This window comes from Lineus longissimus, chromosome 13 (assembly GCF_910592395.1).
Source record: "Lineus longissimus chromosome 13, tnLinLong1.2, whole genome shotgun sequence".
Lineage (NCBI taxonomy): Eukaryota > Metazoa > Nemertea > Pilidiophora > Heteronemertea > Lineidae > Lineus > Lineus longissimus.
In genome coordinates, this window is record NC_088320.1 from 3,526,579 (window position 1) to 3,549,253 (window position 22,675).

The following is a 22,675-nucleotide window of genomic DNA, read 5'->3' on the forward strand; positions in this document are numbered from 1 at the left end:
GAGTGAATGAACTTACTTATATATACTTTACTCTATATACCTTTAGGCGTCATCGGGATAATAAATAACACAGGACCAATGCGGAGAGAATCGGTAGAACATAAATACGCCGTGGTATGTAAGTTAAGTTCAGATGAGCTGTGATCGAACGGCCAACAGAAGCATGTTTGGGGTTCATGCTGTAAACTCGCCCTCCGCCCTCAAAACGGGCGTGATTTTTTATTCAGGCAAAGCCTAGTTCCAATATCTTAGCTCAGATAGCAGCACTTGATAGTGACGGACTCGTAAAGATGTGGCAAGCGTCATACGGATTTATATACCGTGGCCCCATGTTGTATATCTGCTGGGGAGGGCCATGCTCAGAAATTACTCAGAAATCTTCAGAAATTACTTTTGCCAATGAGACAGTAGCCTACGAGCCTGGCCCTTCCCACTACAACTCTCAGAGCGTAGCCGGTCGAAGCCTATTTCAATGGGCTAATGTCCTCACTTAGACTTAGACTTTCCGAGGATCACACTCTTGAGGACCAACGAATGATAACGAAGGACCAGGGACCTGCCAGAGGTCACACAGCAGATGACCAAACGTTTCCTTAGATTTGACAACCCGGGAAAGCACATCTACTTTGACACTTGTACTTTCCCGGGATACTTTCTCAATCCCCAACAAAAAGTCCGAGGGAGCGAAACGACTGGGGGCGAAACAACCGCAATTCCATTTTACCGAATCAAAATTTGAAGAGAGGAGGGAAAGGAAATTCAGAAACAAATAAAAACAAGTAAGTTGTTTTTTAACTGTGATTCTTTTATTCGAGGATTGAAAGTTCAGATTTTACAATAAAAGGCTAATTATGAAATTTTTACAATTTTCATGTAACACACAGCATTTGATGAATCCATTGCCTGCATAAGGACCTAGCAGTAACATGACAAAGCAACCAGTAACCAGGGATCATTACCATAGCAACCGCTGTTGCTAGGGAATAACCCATGGCAACCAGGGTGTTTAATAATTTTGGTGCAAGAATATAAGCATATATGCACAAATTTACAAGAGAAACATTTTTATGAATTCTTACATTTGTTGCTTTGGAATATAATGAAATGAAATTAGGACCTGTGACATTGATAACCAGGCCAACTATCTCCAACAATTTGTAAAATTGATGTCCTTATGACGAAGCAATGCAATGGTGGAACGGTTAAACATGCGAACCTCGCCCCCAGTAATTCTTTCATCCTGGGCACGAGGTTAGTGGACACCTAAATGATTTGGAGCTGCAGTTGACTGTGGTAGAAAATTCGAAGGATTAACCCTTTCAGTAAGTATGCAATGATAATCGTCCAAAGACAGGAGTTTTGATGGAGAATCTATAAAAATTTTCAATATTGTTTCATTCATTTTTACAGCAATTGTGATTTAGTCTCAGAAAATGATTTTTTACTTTGTAGATGTCCTACAATCTCAAGCAAATAATCCAAAATCTGAGACCTAACGAATGGTCAAATGACCAATAGAATGTCTTGAAAATAGAAGAAAAGTTTTTAAATCTTGTGAAATGTCCCTGTCTTTGTATTCAATTCCATTTGTTCACATCACTCTTCGGTTAATCCATCACATCGATCGTGTTGTTGGCCTATTCTACTTACAAAATGTAGGAATGCTTAGGTTTGAAATCGAGAAGTTAGTGAGAGATTAAACAATGTTTATTGAAAAGGAGGATGAGGGACTGTGCTCTGTGAAAAGAGGTGCGTAGTGTGTCTTACAAAACGGTCAAATTTCTAAATTGTGGTAACACATTGTAACAAGAATTAATCAAGACTAGTGTATGGAATTCTTATACAGAAGCAGACACCTTACTTGACATTTTCAAAGTGTCTGATAGTCCGAGTCCAGAAATTTAGTGTTTTTGAGTTAACTGGTACCAAAACGCTGTAAAAACCTGGTTTTGTTTTGAAGTCAAGATTAGTAACCTTTGTAATTGTCAAAGTTTACTCACAAGCTTTCTCTGCACTTTGAATTATGAGGCATAGTGTTAGCTCCTGTAGATGATAATTCCCAGCGAAGTTTTGTCTAATTTCCTGCAAATAGATTTAGATGTGCCTGCACAGAGTATCATACATGGTATATATTTTTATGTTACCGAGCCAGGTAAAGGCACATCTCACAGAGTACAGGGTTCGATCTCGAAGGGACTAGAAAACTCTACTCCATGAGGAATAAAAAAATTAAAACTGCTTGAGCTCTCTCGTAATAGATGGTGTCAACGTATGAAACATTTTCACGACATGTTCCAATTTGAACAAAAATAGCTCTGAGTTTCAATATATTTCTTTATAATATATATTTATATATTTATATGATACATACGTATAAATAGCTTAAATATTTATACATATATATTTTTTGAATAATTATTTCTATATTATTTAATAGACACATACTGATTCCATACAATAATTTGGATAAAAATGATAGAATTTTTGTCATTGGTTTATTCACAGAGGTCAAACTACGTATATCTGGGGGTCTCCGCACTGCACAAACACCCCATTCTGCCTCTAGAGATCGTTAGATAAGCTACATGTATAACTATAGCATAATCTGCCCAGACTCTACATCTAGGTATCCAGAATCCTAGGGCAAAAGATAAACAGCTAGTGGCTGGAAAGTTATCATGCGTTGATTAAGACATTATATGTACACATAAAAAATCTAAACAGACATTTCGACACGTATCAAGCAACAGGAACTGATTAACACCAGATTTAGACGTTCATTGCACATGGTGATAGAAATGAATAGAGTCAGATGATGAGTTAGTCATAAATGAGTCAGTGACCAAAGGCTCGGACCAATTCACTTCAGATCAATTTAGCTGAACTGGCGCCCACCTTATTGACACGCGGCAAACCCCTTAGAGGGAAGTAACCCAAGATGGAGGTAGAACAAGACCGCAGGATTGGTCACCAAGTCAGATATGAACAATCTGATATACAATTCAATGTGAAGTTTGTTGATTTACATGCAAAAAGCACACATCGATCATTCCAATTAATACAAATTTACATGAGTTTCTTACTCACTATACAGCGTGGGGACAAGTTACTAGGCCCAAGACTGTACATTCACATACCATAGAAAGATGAAAGTAAAGAAACTATAGCGGGTGACTGACGAAATGTTGCTAGACTGTTGAGCCGAGTTTTGAAACTGCTGAATAGGCAAATCCTCCTGACTTTGGTGTGGTAGGCCATAGATCCAGGCAGCCTAACACTTCGTGAAGACGTCATGATGTCGAAATGACGTCAAGACTGGCTGTTTGATATTGGAATTCAAACTGCAAACTGCCAGAAGTGTCAATGGGCCTTTCCCAATGCCAAAACATGCTCCTACACAAGCTTTGAAGATACTACTGTATCCTTGTTAAGAGTAACCACGTATTCACTTCTAGGTGAGAAGGCTATTTAACGTCTACATGGGAACTTACTTTAAGAGAAGTATCGGAGGCCATACCAAATCCAAACTAAAGGTTACAGTTGAATTAAATTTGGGCTTACAACTGGAAAACATAAAATGTTCACATCAAACACTATAATGGCACAGTTAGAACAATGACCGATAATACTGTTAGTAGAAGAAGTGTCATTGAGATTATAATAGGTCTTCAATGCCTAGAGGGTAGAAACACTAGACTGCTACAGAAAAACACATGATTGGGGATTAAGACAGAGAAGTGTTAAGACTCGGAACGCAATCGATTCTGACACGAAACTTCCTTATTTTTTATGCTGCAGCAGTTTTCAAGAAAAATCTTTTACGGCCTCTGGGATTCTGTAGGGGATAATTTCACAATGTCAACCTACTGGCACACCAATTTGGGGTTTTATACAAAGCAGATAACTTTCCCGTTTCAAAAATATAGCTTTAGTGGCAAAATAGTTCAAGCAGTAGAATGATGCTAAGTAGTCTATCACACCTTTTAGGCATAAATAGAGAAAGCTAAAAGACTTTACACGTGCAGTAACGGAGTGTTCTATATTTTCCTCGTGAGGGGTGATAGCTAAGTGAAGTTGGGTGAATTTACAATAAAACATACAAAAGCTGACTGATTTAATCTGTTTTTCACTGAACCCTTTAAGCCCTGTGATCAAAATACGGCTAAAATTAGACTTTAAAATAAAATGGAAACCCCACAATGTGTGTTAGAATTCATTTTTAAGGTTTTGAGATATGCTTTTGGTTGTACCATGAATTTCAATATTTGGAGGAAAGAGTCTAGTTCAGAATATTTTTCATAATCAAACACCTCAAGACCTTTCAGGGTTAAGTCCAAGGCAATTTTGTGAGTTGCATATAAAGTAACACGAGTGACCTTATTTGCATCACTGGCCAAGATGCACACATTTTCTTCAAATACCCCCAGGCCAGTTCTGCCCAAAAGGCATTTTTAACAAGAAGAGATGTCCTAAAGCATTTACAGAAGAAAAAACCTACATTTACAGATGAAAATTTACATTTACAGAAAAAAATACATGTACAGGAGAAAATATACATTTATTGTTGTATATTTACAGACTGAAATGCACTGGGTGCAATAAGTTGTCCAAGGGTTGCAAAACTGAATTGGACATTGTCACTATGTATTTTTTTCTAGTTTGAATTTTCAGATTCCATAGTATCCCAGTCATTTGCACACTCCTGTAAAAGCCCTTGAAATAAAGCCTTTGCAGTGGCTAACGATGTGAATAAATTTTTAGATTTGGTCACCAATTAGTCCAAACAAACCTCAGACAACCTTTTCACCGAGCTCACTAACAATGTACAGACATCATTTATAATACACTTACAGAAGAAAATAGTTTACATTTACAAAGAAATTTACACTCAATACAGAGGGAGAAACTATACATTCTGAAAACCCGGAGACATTAAAGAGTGTGAAATGTCAAAAATATGCAAATGAGACGCTGCTCGGGAATATGCATTCAAAATGCACGATAAAATGTTCAAATGCCGCATAATAGGTTTTTATCACGAACAAGACTCACACAATATACATATACCCAATGTCATCAAGACAACTGAGAGGCCTACACTTGGGCCTTTCACACATTTTATTTCCTCCTTATAATCACACTTTTCAAAGCAAGGCCTACAGACTCGATCACCACAGCACCTCATAATTTTCATATGCTTTTCACCTTTGAAAATGATTTTGGTTGTTTTTCATACCAATCTTACACACTGATTCTACATGTAGGCCTGAACTCAATTTGTAAATATTTTCTCATCGTAATTTTAGGCCCAGCTCCAGAGTCCCAAATGGTACGGACGAATTATTTATGAACCGGCTATAGTCGAATTTCTCTACATGATTAATTTCAGAAGGCCATCTTATTTTGACTCCAAGTCTACTCCTTCAAAACAAGCAAGGGAAAGTTAATCAGAGAAAGAGAAAAATAAAGACAAAACTTTAAAGGCGTAGTACGTTCATGGAAGATGTTTACATTGCTATGCTGGTTATTCGAGATAAACATGGCCATAGTCGAGTATCAAATGAGACACACCAGTGCAATACGAATATACTTTAACAACGTTGTGATCTGTATAACAGCACTGTTATTTGAATGATAAAAAATTCTCAAATTAAATTTGTAATTCAAAATTCTAAACTAACGAACCTGGATAGATGAAACATATCGGTCTACATTTACACAATGCTATTTAGTAGACCAATTGCAGAACTATTGTATTTTGATAGGACAACTGAAGTTACTTAAAGTTCAACTCACACATTCCTATTTAGGCTTTTCATACTCAAAACACATATCAAAAGTACCTCTCATACTTGGACAGAATATATATGCGTATATACATATATAGTTAATACTGCTACAGAGTGAGCATAGGACAGTCAATGTCCTGTAGTTCAAAAGTTGTCAGATAGAGGGAGTAGCACAACAATCTAGTGTCGATACAACGCGAGTGTTGCTTGGATCCTCAGTACGCTTGAGTATAGAGGTTGCCCACCCCGACCCCAACTCCACCTCCGAATGCTGGAATTCCCTCCCTACGATAGATGTCATCCATTACAAAGGGGTTTTAGATCCTCTGTGAGTTTGGGAGTGAAAATGACTCCACAGCCTTGATGTTCCGGTGACCTCAGACTTGTACTAAGTGCATCAAGTTGCTTCACTCTAGCGCTCAAAAGTTGGCCATAACCTTCTTTCTTACAACACAAGTTCTGAAAATTAATCAGACTTCAACTCGTAGGAGAGGCGTTAGAATGGCCGGGACGGTACGTAACCTCTCTTTATCACCTCTACCATGATGCACCTAGAGGGCCGGGTGCACAGGACCCAAGGAAATGGGAGGTGAAATGGACAACAAGGGGTGTAAAAAAAGTGTAGTCCAAGGGGAAAGGATAATGTACAGAGCTCCCCTAAAATAGATGTAATCATCTTAGCATTGATGCCACCAGAATTTTAGTTGTGAGGGCTTGAAAGGCACATAAACCATTGCTAAATGCTCTTTGAAAGGAAGTATATGACTGACTGAATAACAGGACGTGGCTGCTGGGATAGTCTTGGACGATGAATAAATTTTTGTACAAACTGTTCAGATGGCTATTTGTAGGCCTACACTAATTTGATGAACAACTCCCACAAACTACTAAAAATTCCCAAGGTAAAAAAGTACTACATGGAAGGGGAACATGTTTAAGGGGTGGGGAGAGAACAAAACATTAAGGCCAAAATTGTTGGCCGGCATTTGTCCCGTACAAAAATATGATATTGTTAGCCTACTTGAATATTACTCTGTGGCTCTGCTCAGTCATTAAACATGAAAAGGCCCGTCCGTTCAGGGCCTGATTTCACGCTGCTTCACCCCTCAATTTAAAGGACTGAGAGCACCCAAACAAATTTTGAGAAAAAATTAAATCCACCTCATCTCAGGAAGAAAAAATCACAAGTATAAATTCAATAGTTCCTGTTAGCAAATGTACAAGATATTCAAGACCGTATTGGAACACACTACAGATAACTACCTATTTACACATGATTGTACAACCGATGTATAAAAATCGACACATTTCAATACAGTATTAATACAAGATTAACCCTTGAGGCTCGGAATATTTCAAAAACGTCACTCTCACACTTGTCAATAGGTGGCGCTACAGAGTAGGGTGGTGCAAAGATTTTTTAGGAAATAGCAGGGGCTGTGTTGTCACGAACTAGAGAAGACCCTATGTATATGTGTAGGAGCACTTTAGAAATCTCTGGTGCATGGGAAGAAAGTGAGTCATGAGACGATTTCTAGGTCAGAGTTCAAGGCCAGATCATAGAAGGTGACACTAACATCATAGGTTAAAGTTCAAGATCACATGAAGGATGATATTTCGAAGTGTATGAAAGGATAACACATCCCATTCTATTATGACTGAAGTCTAATCATAGGCCTACAGAGGTCAAAGGCTGATGATAGCAAAGGTTAAGGTCATGGTTAAAATGTACTGCTGGTACCGGTAATGTCAAGGTCAGAGATCTCTCTGTCATGGTAACTACATCATGCAATAGAGGGCACCATACCTAATACCATAGACAACCTACACCAAAGGTCAAAGGTCGAAGTTCAAAATATCCCTGAAGTTTTAGCAATTGAGAAAATACAAGAGAATTATGCAATAGCAACCCTAAAGCTAAGTTCCCAGTTTTTAATGTACAAATTTCATTTTTTACCTAAATTTAAAAAGTTAACTATTTTCTGATCATCATAGAAATTACATGTCTTTGACTAGTATGAATATTTCAAGATGCATCATCTATAATAGCTAGTCACTAAATAGTTAATTACCTAGTTTTATGGTTAATTAGGTTTACCATTGTCCGAAATCAAATTCAATTATTTGCAAATTGTCACTATGAGATGGCAGTTGTCCAGGAAAATCACTTGACCCACCAGGGCCTTCTATTTTATAATCTCCAAGCCTGAGACCACAAAGCATGATTTCTAATAATTTTTTTAATTATCAACAATGTAATTAACTAGCTAACCACAGAACTAGGGAATCGATTAATTCCCCAGCAGCGTCCCAATTATTTAGAATAGTATCCCATGATTCTAATCATAAATATGATAATTTAATCAATATTACACCACAGGGACGAAAGAACGCCGTCAGCCTGACAAGAACCCAGTGCATCTTAAGGCCAACAATACAATATTTAATTGTAACATTTAAAGATAATAACAATGTACACTTTATGTAAATAGTGGAATCTGATCAATAATGATATACACAATACTTACAAATATTGACAATTAACCCTCTTTATATGCTGTGTTTATTTGAAATATAAAGCTAAACCGCTTTCCTAACGTGATGAGTGCCTACTAGGAAGCAGTTCATCTTTAATGACAGGCATACACGTACACAGAGTCAGACGGTTTCACCCCAACTCTACTGATTCAACCTATACATCGATGCACAGTCAGATGTACATAGAGAGGATTTCAAGAAACAGAAGGCTTATTATCATATTTTAAAGCTTGAAGGAGATTTCTCAGACTGAAAAAAATGAAAAATAATGCACTAGCAGAGGACTTTTCGAAGCACTTGCGACTGACTTCCTTTCTTTTATTGCAATAACGATTTCTTTTGATCCAATAGTTTTGCCCTGTTTGCAGTTTTTACATGATTTTTACATTTTTTCTTGAAATTTTGTAAGACCTAATTTCTGCTCACAAGATAACACTGTATTTTTTGATAAAACTTTCGTAAAAACATCCCACTAATGATATCACAGAGTAAAATTCAGTAAAAGATATTGTAAAATTCAAACTTCAATAAAGATCATGACCCCACAAGGCCTGAAATCATACGTCATGTTTTAATATAATCACGGTTTTTCTTTACTTTTGTCTGATTTTATTGGCGATATAAAATCCTTTGTTCTCAGAATGTTTGATCAAAGATGCAGTTTGTTCAAGATACACGAGTGTGGTGGTCTGCGAAAACCCCACACATCATCAAAAATTCCAAAACTCTGAATTTCAGATGTTTAGTATGTCATTGGTCTGTCATTATGGTTGCCGCACAGGGCAAAGTCAGCTACAGAGGAGTCAACCTTTTTATCATCCTTTTCATCAGCAAAATGGCATACCCAAAGGCAAAGCAAAGCGAAGCATCACACAAGGCTGTTGAGAAATCTCTTGCATGAAGTTTGAAAATCGAAACTATTAAAACTAAAGCCCTAGATACCAAGAAAATGTCATACTTTAATGCGTTGAGTATTGCAATCAGAAAAAAACAATTGAAAATTTCTCTACCTGCCACCACACACAGACGATAGCGCCACCACACACAGACGATAGCACAGGTTACAATCATTGAGGCGGCCAAAATTTCCTTTTTGGAACAACTAAAATTTCCTCTATTTAAAAAACGTCACCATTCACTCGCTGCAACTATAATCGTAACGATTTTAATCGCCTGTGTGCGGCAGGTGTTCACGTCAGAGTATTCACAACCAATCAAAATCACTCGGGTTCGTCAAGTTCAATCAAATTGCAACATTCCCAGAACCGATTGCAAAAATGGTGTCAATTTCGAATATTGTGCACCATTAAAATGAAGAAGTTATTTTAATCTCTGAGAGTCAAGATTAACGGCAAGGGATCGACATGATGTTGTCACCAACGACGCTAAGGTAACAAGTAATGTTCAGATTTTTATAGCCCTCGTACTTGATTTACATTTGTTTTGACCTACAAGGGCCTGTCCCCAAGGAACACACATATGAACATTGTTGAAGCAGCGGAACTACTCAACTCTAATGTTACCTTGATCAGGACCAGTTTAACATAATTTTTGAGCCCACAGGGTATGAAACATGGTGCCATGTGTACAGAAATGAAATAGATTAAATGAGAGCCATTTTGCTGACGGAAATTTCATATTGAGCCACACGAAAGTTTAATGTCTTAAACTGAGCTTTGGTGATATTTTATAAATGTTGGCAACAGTGAATCTGTACAATTTAACAGTGGCTTAAAAAGAAGCTCAGGTGAAGCCAGCCATCTGAGGAGAGAGGGTGATGCCAAATTCTCGATAAGTGCCATCAAGTGTTGAAATTGGTAACGAAACTGCCAATTTAACAATTGGCCTTTGTCACACAGTCACGACTGTGTTTTTTTAAGAGCTGAACATCAATCAATTAACCTTCAGATTCACCATTACATAGGAATAAAGCTGACTGATCTAGACATTGGCATGTGAGAGAAACTTCTGAACGATCAAAGTCAAGCTAAATTTCTTCTCCTCCTGGAACACTTTGGGACAAGATTTCCATTGTGAGCTGGACTGACTTTACTGGCATTTGTTGTCATGCTGATATTTTGGAAGCATCAAATTGCCACCCAAACACCCTCTGTCCAACAGGGCACAAAACGAGACGCATCCATGAAGTTTAAGAAATGTCCTAAAACTGCCTAACTTGAGCACCCATAACTAAGTGAAGCACATCATTTTGGAGAAATAAGTGCAAAAATTTTCAAAATATTCTGATCTGATCTGATCTTTTGTGAACATAGGTGATATTCCTATTATCCTAAAGACATGTGAATATCCAGATTTTATCCTAAAAACAGACATTGTCGTTTGTGAAAACCCAAAGTCTCCTAAAACTACATGTGAACATATCATGCGTACTCTTGGACAGCTCCTAAGGTATTATCCACAACAAGTCAAACCCAGATTTTCCACAGATGGGTTTTCCGTCACTTGGGTCGCATCCGGATTATGCCGAGACGGTATTTCCGTCATGTTTCAGCTTGTTTGTGTTGAGTTAGGGCTGTTGTTTGATTATTAGCTGGTTAAGATGCTCACGTTCGCATCCGCACATCAACACTTCACACCATTATGAAAGCTACAGAAGAAAGGAAAATTCATATTAGCCAATCTGCACAACTGGGGCAAGTATTGCATGAAAAGTGAGTACTACATTTAATTTCATCAGTGGCAATCAACTCCAAACACTTACCAAAATAAGAATACTATCATCGTTTTGAAAAGAATTTTAGCATTGAACTCTTTTTGCTGGATGTTGGGCCCATAACCATTGGTACTTGATTCTTGTGTGTGACAGAGATCTGCAAAGATTAAAATCAAATAGTTTAGAGATTTTTTGTCATTCAGATTCTGATTTTGGTGAATTACAACAAACTAAAACACCAGCGAAAAATTTGGGGTTTACGGTAGAGTTTCACTTACTGTACATGGTGGCTGCATCCATGGCTCTCCATCTATCTGCATCGGGAATCTCTTCCGGGTCCTAATGACTACAGATGAGCACTGTGCCAGTCGTTTCCCTGTAGCCTTCAGTGACTTGACTTTCGTCACATGCATAGTGTTCTCAAGGCCAACTACCTCTATCAATTTGTCACCAACATCTGAAAAACACAAAACGAGTTTTCACCTTTGGCCCTCTAGTGGCTTAGAAAAGAATCAGATCCAACCAGTTTTAAGGTAAGTTACAAGTAAATAGGGAGAAGCATTTTTCACAACGGAGTGAAAGTATGGTTACCTTGGATAGCGAGATTCAGATCCATCGATGATATGCTGCTTGTTGAGTATTCTTTCTCCTTTTCCCGTCGAGTGATTTTCCTGCGTGTCTTTTGACTCGGGTTTTCACCCCAGAGATTCGACCCGCCGTAAATGCTCGGAATATTGAGTATCGCAATGCCCTCGAGCGTCGGTCCATTTGCGAGGTCGAGTGAGCAACCGTCACACATGATGTCGAGCTTCTCGTGAAGGTTTTTGCATGTTGCGAAGAAATTTTCTGTTGCACCGAACTCAAAGTACCATGCTTTGTTCTTGATCCTGAAAGAAGTCAAAGGAAATGTGTTATGAAAATATGCCGGAACAAGTTCCATGATTGGATTAAATGCTGAGGCTGACAGGGCCACTGTCGGATAGCGTATGGAAGCCCCTTTGTTTTTCTAAACTAACTTGGCAACGTACCAACTTGGCCTGGACGCACGTACCTGCTGTTAAATTTCTCGGGATGTTTCTCTCTCATCATATGGAACCGATGCGCGATTGACGCGTCGACCCCGATTGAGAAGTAGTTATTGATGATGTTACAGGGGATTTGGTCGGTGGGGTCCTCCTCGCCTTCGTCGGGAGGACTGAATTCGATCTGCCACCGATCCATCATCACCACGCTGCTTCGTGCAATTTTGTCCACAACTTTTGTAAGTTTTTCACCTTCGTATCCTGAAGATTGAATGATAGAATACTTAATAGTCGATCAAGTGCAAGGTTGAATACATGTACATGTACACGTATGAAATCGAACTAAATTTTCTCTTGAGGATAAAAAGTTGACTATGTATTCTTTCATCCTTCTCAATTTTACTCCTCTGACATTTTACATACCTCCACCCCAGCGTAAACAGCGCGCAAGATCATTCCCTGTTCCTAACGGAAGGATTGCTACTGGTGGCCGATTGTCAAAGTTCACTTTGTCTGAAAAGTTAAAAGAACATACATGTATATCTCAATTCAAACATTTTATGAGAAGTACAGCATTGTATATTAGCCCAGAAGCTCAGTAAATCTCTACCAAGGCTTCTTGATTTACCAAAACTGCAGCCGAGAGGCTAAAATGTCAAGAATGTCAGAAAATACTTACCCATAGCCTCAAGTAACCAGCCGACGGTTCCATCGCCCCCACAACATAAAATTCGAAAGTCAGGCACATCCTTGAAAAACTGCAGACTGGAAAGGAAACGGTAAGTATGACTTTTAGAAACATGGCAAGACGAGGTTAGATTTTGAATAGGAGACAAAAGCTAGAAAACCTTTTAAGAAGAGGAGTCTTACATTGAGCTTCAAACTACGCATAGGCTACGGATTTTTTAATTTTTGCCCATTGCAACTATGCCATTGGTGAGAAAAACCTCTTGGTCGTGCAACGATAAGTGTGCAGCGGAAACACTCAAAACGTGAGGGAGGAGGGCCAGTGTACTAGCCAGTGCCATTACTCCCCTGATGTCAACAATAAAACTTACCCTTCCAGAGGCCCACCTTGGCGAATCAAGTCATAGACTTGCCGTGGATTTAATAAATACTGAAATTTTCTGAGAATTCTGCAAAGAAGAAGGCATAAAGTTAGCTGGTATTACTGGTAAAGCTCGTCTCCAAGACATACTTGATGAGCACTATGTCAAGGCATAATACTTGCACAGAACAAGATGGTTCACTTTCAAATTACTGGTACCATATATTTAGAAAGAAACTACAGTATAATACTGGTACTAACCTCGATCCCTGCTTGCCTCCACTCTTTGGATTAATGAATACTAGAAGTGGCGTATTACCAGGGTTGACCGCAATTTGGAATGAACTTTGTAGCGAACTCGAGCCCTACAAAAGAGACAGGTTCATTGAGAAATGGTCGACTAGTAGGTTGAGGGCAGAGGGGGGAGTATTTGACACTAGAATGATGCTTGTGTTGTTGACTTGGCCCCTCTCTCTTTCAACAGCGTAAAAATTGCTATTTGAAAGGTCTGAAATGAAGGGTCAGGTCACAATCACAACAGGTAGGGAGTGAAAAATGGAGTAGAGGGTTTAGGGAAACAGGTCTTAGGTAATGCGATGGGATAGTCAGGGTCTTACCAAACTTTTGTAAGAATGAGAGATGTGTATTCTCTAGGAGATCTTTTTGGCTAGGATGCATGCCCAGGTGCTACTACATGTATGTATTGAGCTGCTGGGATGAAGTATCATTTGATGATATCTTGTGTTGTTTCTTTACAACACCGAATATCATTTTACTGGCTTAAGACCATTATGAATTCCGAACAAAAAATTACCTTCAAAGTTTGATAAACATCTTGAATTCAAAGTCAGGTAAATTTTTTAACTAATTCTATGAACAAAAGGTGGATATCAAGTGATCAGATAAATGGAAATTGCTTGCAAAATCAGGGGGAAAATTATATCCATTTTCATGCATGTGAACGAAACTGAAAAGACCAGGTCGTGTAATTCGTGAGGTGAAAATAATAAAATGTTCTCATGCAGGTTGATTGTTCTACCCACTATGGCATTAGGTCAAACAGCAGCAGAAAAGGTTATGAAAAAACATGCAGAGATTTGAAACTTCTCAAGATACGTATTAACTCAGATAACTTTTTGCTCAGTGAACGATTTGAGTGAACTTTATTTGAAATATTGTGAATTGTATTTCAACAACATCTTACATTTACTTGTTGACAGTGATTTGGTTATGTTGTGTGTCATACATGTATATATATCCTTAGGTTTGATTCGTGACATAAATGTGATATTCCGCCTGAAACCTGGATGATAAAAAACATGTAATAAATGGGCGGTGTTGAAGTGTTTACGATGTGCGCCATCTATATTGCACAACAGATATCGTTACCTGTAGGTCAAGCGTATCGCACGATGACGAGGTTACGAACTGAAAGAAATTTAAGATTAATATTTGTCTTGGTGGACAAAGAGTCGTGGATTGCTACTTATTTTGGGTTAGTTGGCACGGTAACCCAACTCTTGTAGTTTGGGATAGGCCTATTTCAGAAGACCATACACAACAAAAAGTACTCAAATTTTTATCATGAAACAAATGATACCAGGGGAAACTGCACGTCACGAATGCCAGAAAGGTTATGTCAGAACATCTTTTTAAGAAAAAATTATTTTAACTTCTAATGTTTGTCTATACTCTGCATTCAGAGGCGCAAGCTCTAATGGTCTCTAATAAATAATACATGGCAGGACGACATGCGCTAGGGCAGAGGGGCGGGAAGGCAGGGTGGGGTTAGGGGTGTACAGATCCACCACAGGCAGCTTTTTGGCCCAGACAATTAAGACCTACAACAGAGATTGCATAAACATGGAGGAATAATAAGACATGCTCAATTGTTCAGACTAGCGAAACTACTCTAAAATACTATAAACCACAATGCACAAATCCAAAGAGGTATGAGGCATCTCGCAAATACTGACTGGATGCATTTTAATCAAAATCTTTACTTCTTAAAACCAAAATTTCACAATTTTTTCCACCGACTTTTTCCCAACTGTCACACCCAAAACCACTGATGCGTGTATCTTGGTGCTGCCGCCTTTTGTTTAAAAAATAAACGAATACACTAGTGTGTCCTGTGGTCATCAATTCAATGATCCATCAATTTGCACTTGAAAAATGAGGCTGCATCCATGCTGCATCCAGGAATAAGAAGCGGCTGTCTGTTGTTAAAAATGCCCCTAGGCAGATCAGGACTGAGTGAAAAGGTTAAGTGATATACCGATGTCCATATCAAAAACATTTTTGATTTTCAATTCACAGTATGGGGCTAATTACCTCAAACCTCCGTGGGAAATTTAATCCAAACAATAGTGTCTATCACTCACCTGTACATCCTGTGGGTTTAATAGAGAACACTCATTAAAATGAACATTAAGTTCTCGACACCGATTTTCATGCCTACAAAATTTTCGATTCTCATGGGCTGAGCCAACCGTCTTTACAACATCACAAGTTCAAAAACAAGTCCGAGTTGAACTCGAGTGGGAGAGAGATAGGCCTAGGATTTCCGCAATCTAATCTCTGTTTCCAACACTTTACAACAGATGGCAGCACCAGTGAGACACAATCGGGTTCATACAGCTGGTACAGTACATCAACGCTGACTCGGGTTTTTTTTGCCAGAGTTTTGTACCCACCTGTAGCGTGCCGTCGTCTACTGTATCTAACGCATCAAGCGATTGTGAATTACTCCGGTCAAGTCCCTTCTTGCCTCCGCTACTGGTACTAGAACCAATCGTTCTTTGCCGCTCCTGCAGAACAATTTGAAATGAGTTTATAAGTAAGAAATGTCTGCAGACCTCCCCATCTTCCAAACTCAGTCTCATATTACCACACCACATGGCTCAGTTTACTCCTTCGTCCTTGCTTGATTCATCCGTTGCACTTATGCAATGTCCTGGAAAACTCATCCAATACAAGCTCAAACTAAGTAAATTCAATTTCAGGGTTCTGAAAAGGTTGAACTGGTGGCCTACTTACTAATACTGCTGGAAAGATGGCTGTAGGGGGCAGCACATATTCCCTGAGTTTGCCAAAGTCGCACTCCGGTCGGACCTGTGAGGCACACTTGTTGTGGAGCTGAAGAAGAAAAGGCAACAGTCATTAAAAGAAGAGCAAAATGGAGGAGTAATTATCGCAATGATCATTTCATCTACATTTATACGTAAGTGTTACAGTATTATTCTTGCTAGAACTCTGCATATTTGGCAGTACCAAATTGACATTTTGTGGCGTGATGAATCGAGTACAGCCCTCGGGTCAAGTCATGCACTGGCCAATGCACAGATCGCAGAATTTGAGGACATTGGGGGACTGCTGACTTTTCTACTTACAGTAATTTGGCACCATCGACAATGCAGCCCCGTCACACCATTATATGTTTTGATGGATTTCTTGCACTTGTCACACTTCCCCGGGCAGTTGCCTTCGACCCAGTGGTGATTCATGGGTAACTGAAAACGACAGAGAATTCATTCAGTGTTTTAAAACGTTTTATGAGTCTGCAATAGAGATCTTCTTTTTCCAGTCAATTTGGCAAAAATATATAATTCAAAATGCTTTTTAAAAACATTTATATAATTTTTTTGTGAAGTCCCCCCAAAGAGAAAATAACTAATGTATTGTCATAAAAGCTTGTTTTTTTCAACTTTACTACACATTTTAGATACAATTGCTAAGCTTGGGACCCCCCCTTGGGGATATGTAACAGGGTCTACTATAAATCATACAAAACTTACATTTGATGTCTTTTTAGACTTTGTGTAGGTAGTAATACAGGAGGCCGGGGCTCTTTGTACACATCGTTCATGGACTGTATATTTACAAACTGAAAACAAGAGAAAAGAATTAAAATGGTGAAAAAAAGAGTTAACTTGGAACCGGATATTTATACCGTGCACCAAAATAAAACAGACATGCACTGTCCCTTATCTCACATGCTCGCATGTAAGACTCACTTGGATGACCATAATTTTTTACTGCCAGCTCTGATCTCAATTTTTTCTTACTTAGTGACTTCTATTCTAGGTTAATACAGAATGATTAAGGTGAATCCTCTTCCCATGTTGTGCACATGATTAAATGAAAATGCCTTGTTGACAAAACTACACATTGTAGCAATAGGAGGGAAAATACTACAGTAGTTTGAAAGCTGGGCGAAAATTTGGATATCTGAATTTTCCTTCATGCTAATGGCCCACTGACATTCAATGATGACGGATAGTTAGTATGATGCCGTAATGGAGTTAAATTTAGGTAATGCTACATACTAGCGACACATGTACATTATTAGTGATGAAAGCACACAGTCAATAGGTGGCATACAAAAGCATGACTTTCGCTAAACCCTCACAAAATTGGAGTTTCAGGGCCACATCATTTTTGCAGGGTCGCACAGTGTTGTCTGGCCAATGACCAAGGGTCCTTTGAAGGGTAAAAGACATGCGGGTTTGGGGGTTAGCGGAAGCCCTGCAAAAGCAAGCATGGTAGGCTGACATGGTTTGTGCATTCTTTTTTTCCCCCGACTTCTGGCAGGTCGACAACTTGACAATGCTGTGGAAACATGTGCATCTTTTGGGAGTTCATTTCCAACATCTACATGTATCAGTAATAAGCTGAAGGGAAGGTTCAGAAAGATATGGGGTTACAGACAAACTTCTCCCAGAAACAACAGAACCCATTGCTGGGTGTTGCTGAGTATCTGTAGGCGTTAAACCTGACGCATGTGCAATGATGATTTTATGTATTATCACATACACTGTCAGTGAATGGAATTACTTGCACAGCGAATATCCCAAATCAAGTGTTATTACAAAGTTTTGTACAAAGCATGATGGAAAAATATTTGGTCATTATTTTACCCCATGGAAAACTACTAAAGGTTTGTTAGTACAGATGTTAATGGTGTTCACTGAGAGAGGACGCTTGAAGACAATTTCAGCTCTTATTCTACAAGGGAGGTAAGATTAAATTCAAACTTCAGGATTTCTGAATCTGAATATGGCCACGTCAGATTAGTAGTGCAATTCGTAGGCTACAATGTTGGTCAATATTGGAGTAGATTATGTGCATCTGTCTAGTACAGCTGCTGTAAAGAATATACACTGCATGAACTTTAACACAAGTTGTAGTATAGTGTACACAGGCAAATGAGACCAGCCTCAAACAGGTGTTGGCCATCTATAATTCACTTAGGTCTTCAACATATTATGAACATATCCAAGTACTGGTAATTAAAACTTCCACATGTCAGGTGCCAACATCAAATCCTTTATAAACTGGGGGGATTAATGCCTCATTTTTAGTTTGCATGTGTTATCGATGAATTGCACGACATAATGGCAGAAGGTTGTATGCACATGCGTACTCACTCTTGCAATCTGACGAGATTTTCAATGGTTATTCAGTATTTTTCCATTACTTTTTTCAAGTACTTTTTTATACATGTTACAGCAAGAGATCTATACTGCCAAATACAGATTCTTACATGTTGTCTAAAGTGTGCTGAAAGGTGGCAGATACTCCTGCAAAAGTTTTTTTAAATTGGGCAAGCTTTCAACAAAAACTTTGAAAATGGCATACAAAACTGAAATCAAATACAAGGCAGTTACCAATTATCGCAATGTGGTGTGTGAATCATGAACCAACCTGTGATGCAATCAAACTGTTAGTCTCATCCGCAAATGTACTGAACCTACACTCTGTGCATGCAAGCCAATTTAGTGCAGCCATGATAGACAGGGCGTGCTGTAAGACAGCCCCCACTACTCACTAATACACTCCATCGCCTCGGCGGGACAACATATACCTAAAGAGTCCAACATAATGACATCAGGCACATGCATGACAAACGGAAGCAGATCAATTAGGGAAAGTAATCAACAAAATGCAAAACAAACACAAACTGTTAGTAAAGTGGTGTACATTGCACTAGTAAACACAAAAACAAGAAGCAGTAACATGTCATAAGAGATTTAGCAAAGAACAAAACAACTAAAAATAGTAACCATGATCACCATCCAGCCTACCCAGCCTAAATGTATAAACTGTTCATACCAACACAGAAAAGTTACCACATGCAGTGAAAGATTCACCTTCAAAGCAAGGTACCCTTGAACAGTTAGGAGTAAGAGTTTCTTGTTGTCAAAGTAAACACCAGTTACAAGGGACATCAGATTTGTCTCATCCTCAAGACTTTCTTGTTTCCACTTAACAATTGATATCTCTACATGTAGACCAACAATTGGAAGTTCTTAAAATGCTATTTCTTAAGGACCAATGACATGATTATAATCATTCACAGAGTGGTGTTGTTGGTGCCTGCAACACACTGAAAGATATCGTTTTTTTCATTTACCCCTCAAACGTGCGAAGAACGAAACGTAAAAGAGTGAATAACATTAAAAAATTGAATAACCACATGTAATAGAAGCTATATACATGTAGCAGCTAGTTACAATATCGGGAATAAAACAAATAACACCATGCAAAGGCAGTTAAAACTTACTGAGGCCAGTGAGGGACATAACAGTGTGTACCATAAAACAGTCGCATGACAACCTCAGATCAAATTTTTAACTTTTCTCTTTCCACTTTTATCAATGTTGGTCTGGTTATTGACCGGGCCTCCCATCCAAGTATTGGTTCCTGATCTGCCAAACAGGAATTGATGGTACAGTCTCCTGATGTATGCATGTGATTTGATCTGTGATGTTCATATGAATGTTCCTGTGGCACACACTGTACACACTGTACCTATGAGCCCAGTAAATGCTAGTAAATGATCTCATTTGAATTGCCAAGACCTCTAAAACTTACAAGTACAACTAAGGCCTTGTTTTCCGAGCCCAACTAGAAGATTTAAACAGAGATTGCAATAGGCCGGCTTGTTGAAGTGTTTCAATCTCCAAACGTGGGTACCATCATCTTTCACATTCTGAAATGATAACAAAAGTGTTAAGAATTAGAAGGTGGCTCTGTTATTAATCATAACTGCAAAATACTGACTTCAGCTCCCCCCTCCCAAGACGCATTCGACATACATGTAGTATTACTCCAGTTTTCCCTTACCCCACATTGGTATCATTAGCTTTGTCGCTGCCAAAATAGTGTCAACCAATTGCAGGCCCTTGAGTGCTGGGTATACTTACTAAACGCCAACAAGATGGTTTAAGACTTCAAATGTGCTGTGTATAAAGACTCAATAAAAAGAGTAGATGAGTTGAGCACCAACTTACTGTATCTATTCCAAGTAAGACGAGCAGGGGTATCGTTGTCAGACCACCCCGCTTCCACTCCTCTAACGACACGGTACCATCACTGTCATAGTCGATCTCCTGCATCATGTCTTGCAAGATCTGTCAAGTCAAGAAAGTGAACAAATTATCAGAGTGACTTCATACATATAGTATAGCTGGTTCAAGGAGAATCCACACCCACCTGGTCAGGGGTAACGTATCTCAGCATGTCGCCCTCTACCACTTGCCTCAAGCGGAAAAAAAGTGTGAATTTTGTCAAGTGACAGAAATTGACCTTTAGAAATATCTGTTCTGATTAACCTTACTCATGGCCAATCGAGAAAGTTCTCTTCAGAAAAGAAGGCCAAAATTGCTGGAAACCGGGGAATGGACTGAAAATTATTTCACCAGATTGAAACGGCCCGAGTTCCCCATTCAAAAACAGCAGACTCAGCCCTAAACCCAAAGACTAGTCTACTGCAATGTTGTAAGATAATGCATGAACTTGGATTAAAAACTTACCGGTCTGAGTTCTGAGACATCCCAACCTAGATATTCTGCCACCGTCATCATTTGGTTGATAATGCAGTCAATCTCCTGAAAAAGTAAACAAATCAGAAATGATACAAAAGTTCAATGATGTCTCAAGCAGTATGTAAATAAACTCCTTTTTGGAGAAGTGAGGACACGCACATGACCCTATGGCTATGTATACAAGCAGTAGCAGGAAATAGAGATTGTGTGGCACTGGATCAACCAATTTCTCAGACTCCACAACCAGCAAGATTGGCAGCCTTATATCATTGAAGTTTAGTAACAGATGGCTCAGGACCCAAGCATAGAACACGGGTGCGCACCTGATGTGGCACCTTTGGGGGCTTTTGATATGGGCACACCCTCGCAAACTAGAATAATACATGACATGGTACCCTGCACTGAACCTTTGTAACAACAAAATCACACTATGCATCAAAGGTGTTAATAGAATTATCGACTCCTTTTAAAGTTTCATTAGGATGAGGCGGTTATTTTTATCGTAAGATGTAATAAGCTTACACTTGAGTCTAAGAAACCATTCCCGTCGGTATCGTACAGCTCGAACATAAACTCTAACTTATCCTCGGGTTTTCCCGCCTCCAACATGGAGAGATAACAGACGAGGTCCTTGAGGAAGATGCTCCCCTGTGTGATGCCCATCTGGCGCAGGCCAGCGGAGTCTGTCTGCGTTATCTTGAGTAACGATGAGTTCGACTGCCGGATCCAGGGGTCATTGGCATCAATGCGATTTCCTGCAATAAAATATTAGAATTAGTTACATGATGAGATGGAGATCCTTCAAAGAGGTTGTAACCCTTCTCCTTAAGTGTTCTGTTGTCTCTGTTTTATTCTAGTAAAAACGACCATACTTAATTTCATGGGTTCTTCTATGAAGTGACTGTGACCATGGTCTTATATAACTTGTGACATTATGTACTGTGTAAACATGAAATGTCTTACAACCCAGGAAACTCCAAAATGCACAAAAAGTCTGAAAACAAAATCTGAAACTGCACTGGCATAGCAACGACACACAAAAGCAGAAACTTTTCAAAGCTGTTGGAAGTGACAGCAATTAAAGAAACTTTCAGCAGTTTTGAATCCCTTATTCCTGCTGACCAACACCCAAACTATGAACGTGCAAAGCAAATGCAAAGCCATTTTAATCTAATCATACATGTAGTGCGGTTAAGAATTATGAACCACAGTATAGTATCGAACATTGACACAACATTTAATACTCCATCTCTGATCTGCTGAGAGTTATGTGGTCAAAAACTGTACATTGAGAAGCACTTCACAGCATGCCTTGGTAGCAGTGCATTGGGTGTAATTGCGTCAAACAAGCATGCATTCCATATCAATGACAGCCACTTCGGTCGGTCTGTGGATGCATCCAACACGAAAAAGAGTTAAGTCTTTGATTAAAGACAGGGATTAATACAAAGACAGTGACAGATTTGACCTTATTGCAGCAGCAGTCTTCCTATTCTAGAATGCCCAGGATGGCAATGGCACCATCCATCAGAGCAGGAAGTATATGAATGTAAATTATAACTTCTTCTGTAAATTTTACCATTGGGCCATCATACATGAAGATTCTATGACGAAAAACTTATGCCAGCGTACACAGCATGACAGTATGTGGAGATAGGCCTTATTCTATAGAAGCAAAAAGTGTACACACACCATCAGCATTCTGAGAGAAAACACACGCAAGTATTGAATGCACATAGATAGTATTCAAGATAGCAGCTACAGCTTGTGAAGGA

At 38.9% G+C, this 22,675-nt stretch overlaps 1 protein-coding gene across 10 annotated transcripts in view; it reads right to left on the bottom strand.

Moving 5' to 3' along the window:
• Positions 1–784: 784 nt before the first annotated feature.
• LOC135498162 (diacylglycerol kinase beta-like) overlaps positions 785–22,675 on the bottom strand; it is a 54,208-nt gene continuing 32,317 nt past the window's right edge. For 8 of the 10 annotated variants that reach the window (XM_064788347.1, XM_064788354.1, XM_064788351.1 and 5 more), the window contains 18 exons: positions 21,423–21,655; positions 20,889–20,963; positions 20,367–20,486; positions 19,948–20,065; positions 18,902–18,937; positions 16,869–16,957; positions 16,464–16,583; positions 16,111–16,209; positions 15,768–15,881; positions 13,333–13,436; positions 13,082–13,159; positions 12,703–12,788; positions 12,447–12,536; positions 12,053–12,284; positions 11,593–11,888; positions 11,280–11,458; positions 11,050–11,158; positions 785–10,935 (listed from right to left, as the gene is read on the bottom strand). In XM_064788347.1, coding sequence (XP_064644417.1) covers positions 11,066–11,158; positions 11,280–11,458; positions 11,593–11,888; positions 12,053–12,284; positions 12,447–12,536; positions 12,703–12,788; positions 13,082–13,159; positions 13,333–13,436; positions 15,768–15,881; positions 16,111–16,209; positions 16,464–16,583; positions 16,869–16,957; positions 18,902–18,937; positions 19,948–20,065; positions 20,367–20,486; positions 20,889–20,963; positions 21,423–21,655 — 2,162 coding nt within the window. In that variant the 3' untranslated portion in view covers positions 785–10,935; positions 11,050–11,065. The remainder of the gene's footprint in view (positions 10,936–11,049; positions 11,159–11,279; positions 11,459–11,592; positions 11,889–12,052; positions 12,285–12,446; positions 12,537–12,702; positions 12,789–13,081; positions 13,160–13,332; positions 13,437–15,767; positions 15,882–16,110; positions 16,210–16,463; positions 16,584–16,868; positions 16,958–18,901; positions 18,938–19,947; positions 20,066–20,366; positions 20,487–20,888; positions 20,964–21,422; positions 21,656–22,675) is intronic. The other 2 variants (XM_064788356.1, XM_064788350.1) reach the window with 1 other exon arrangement.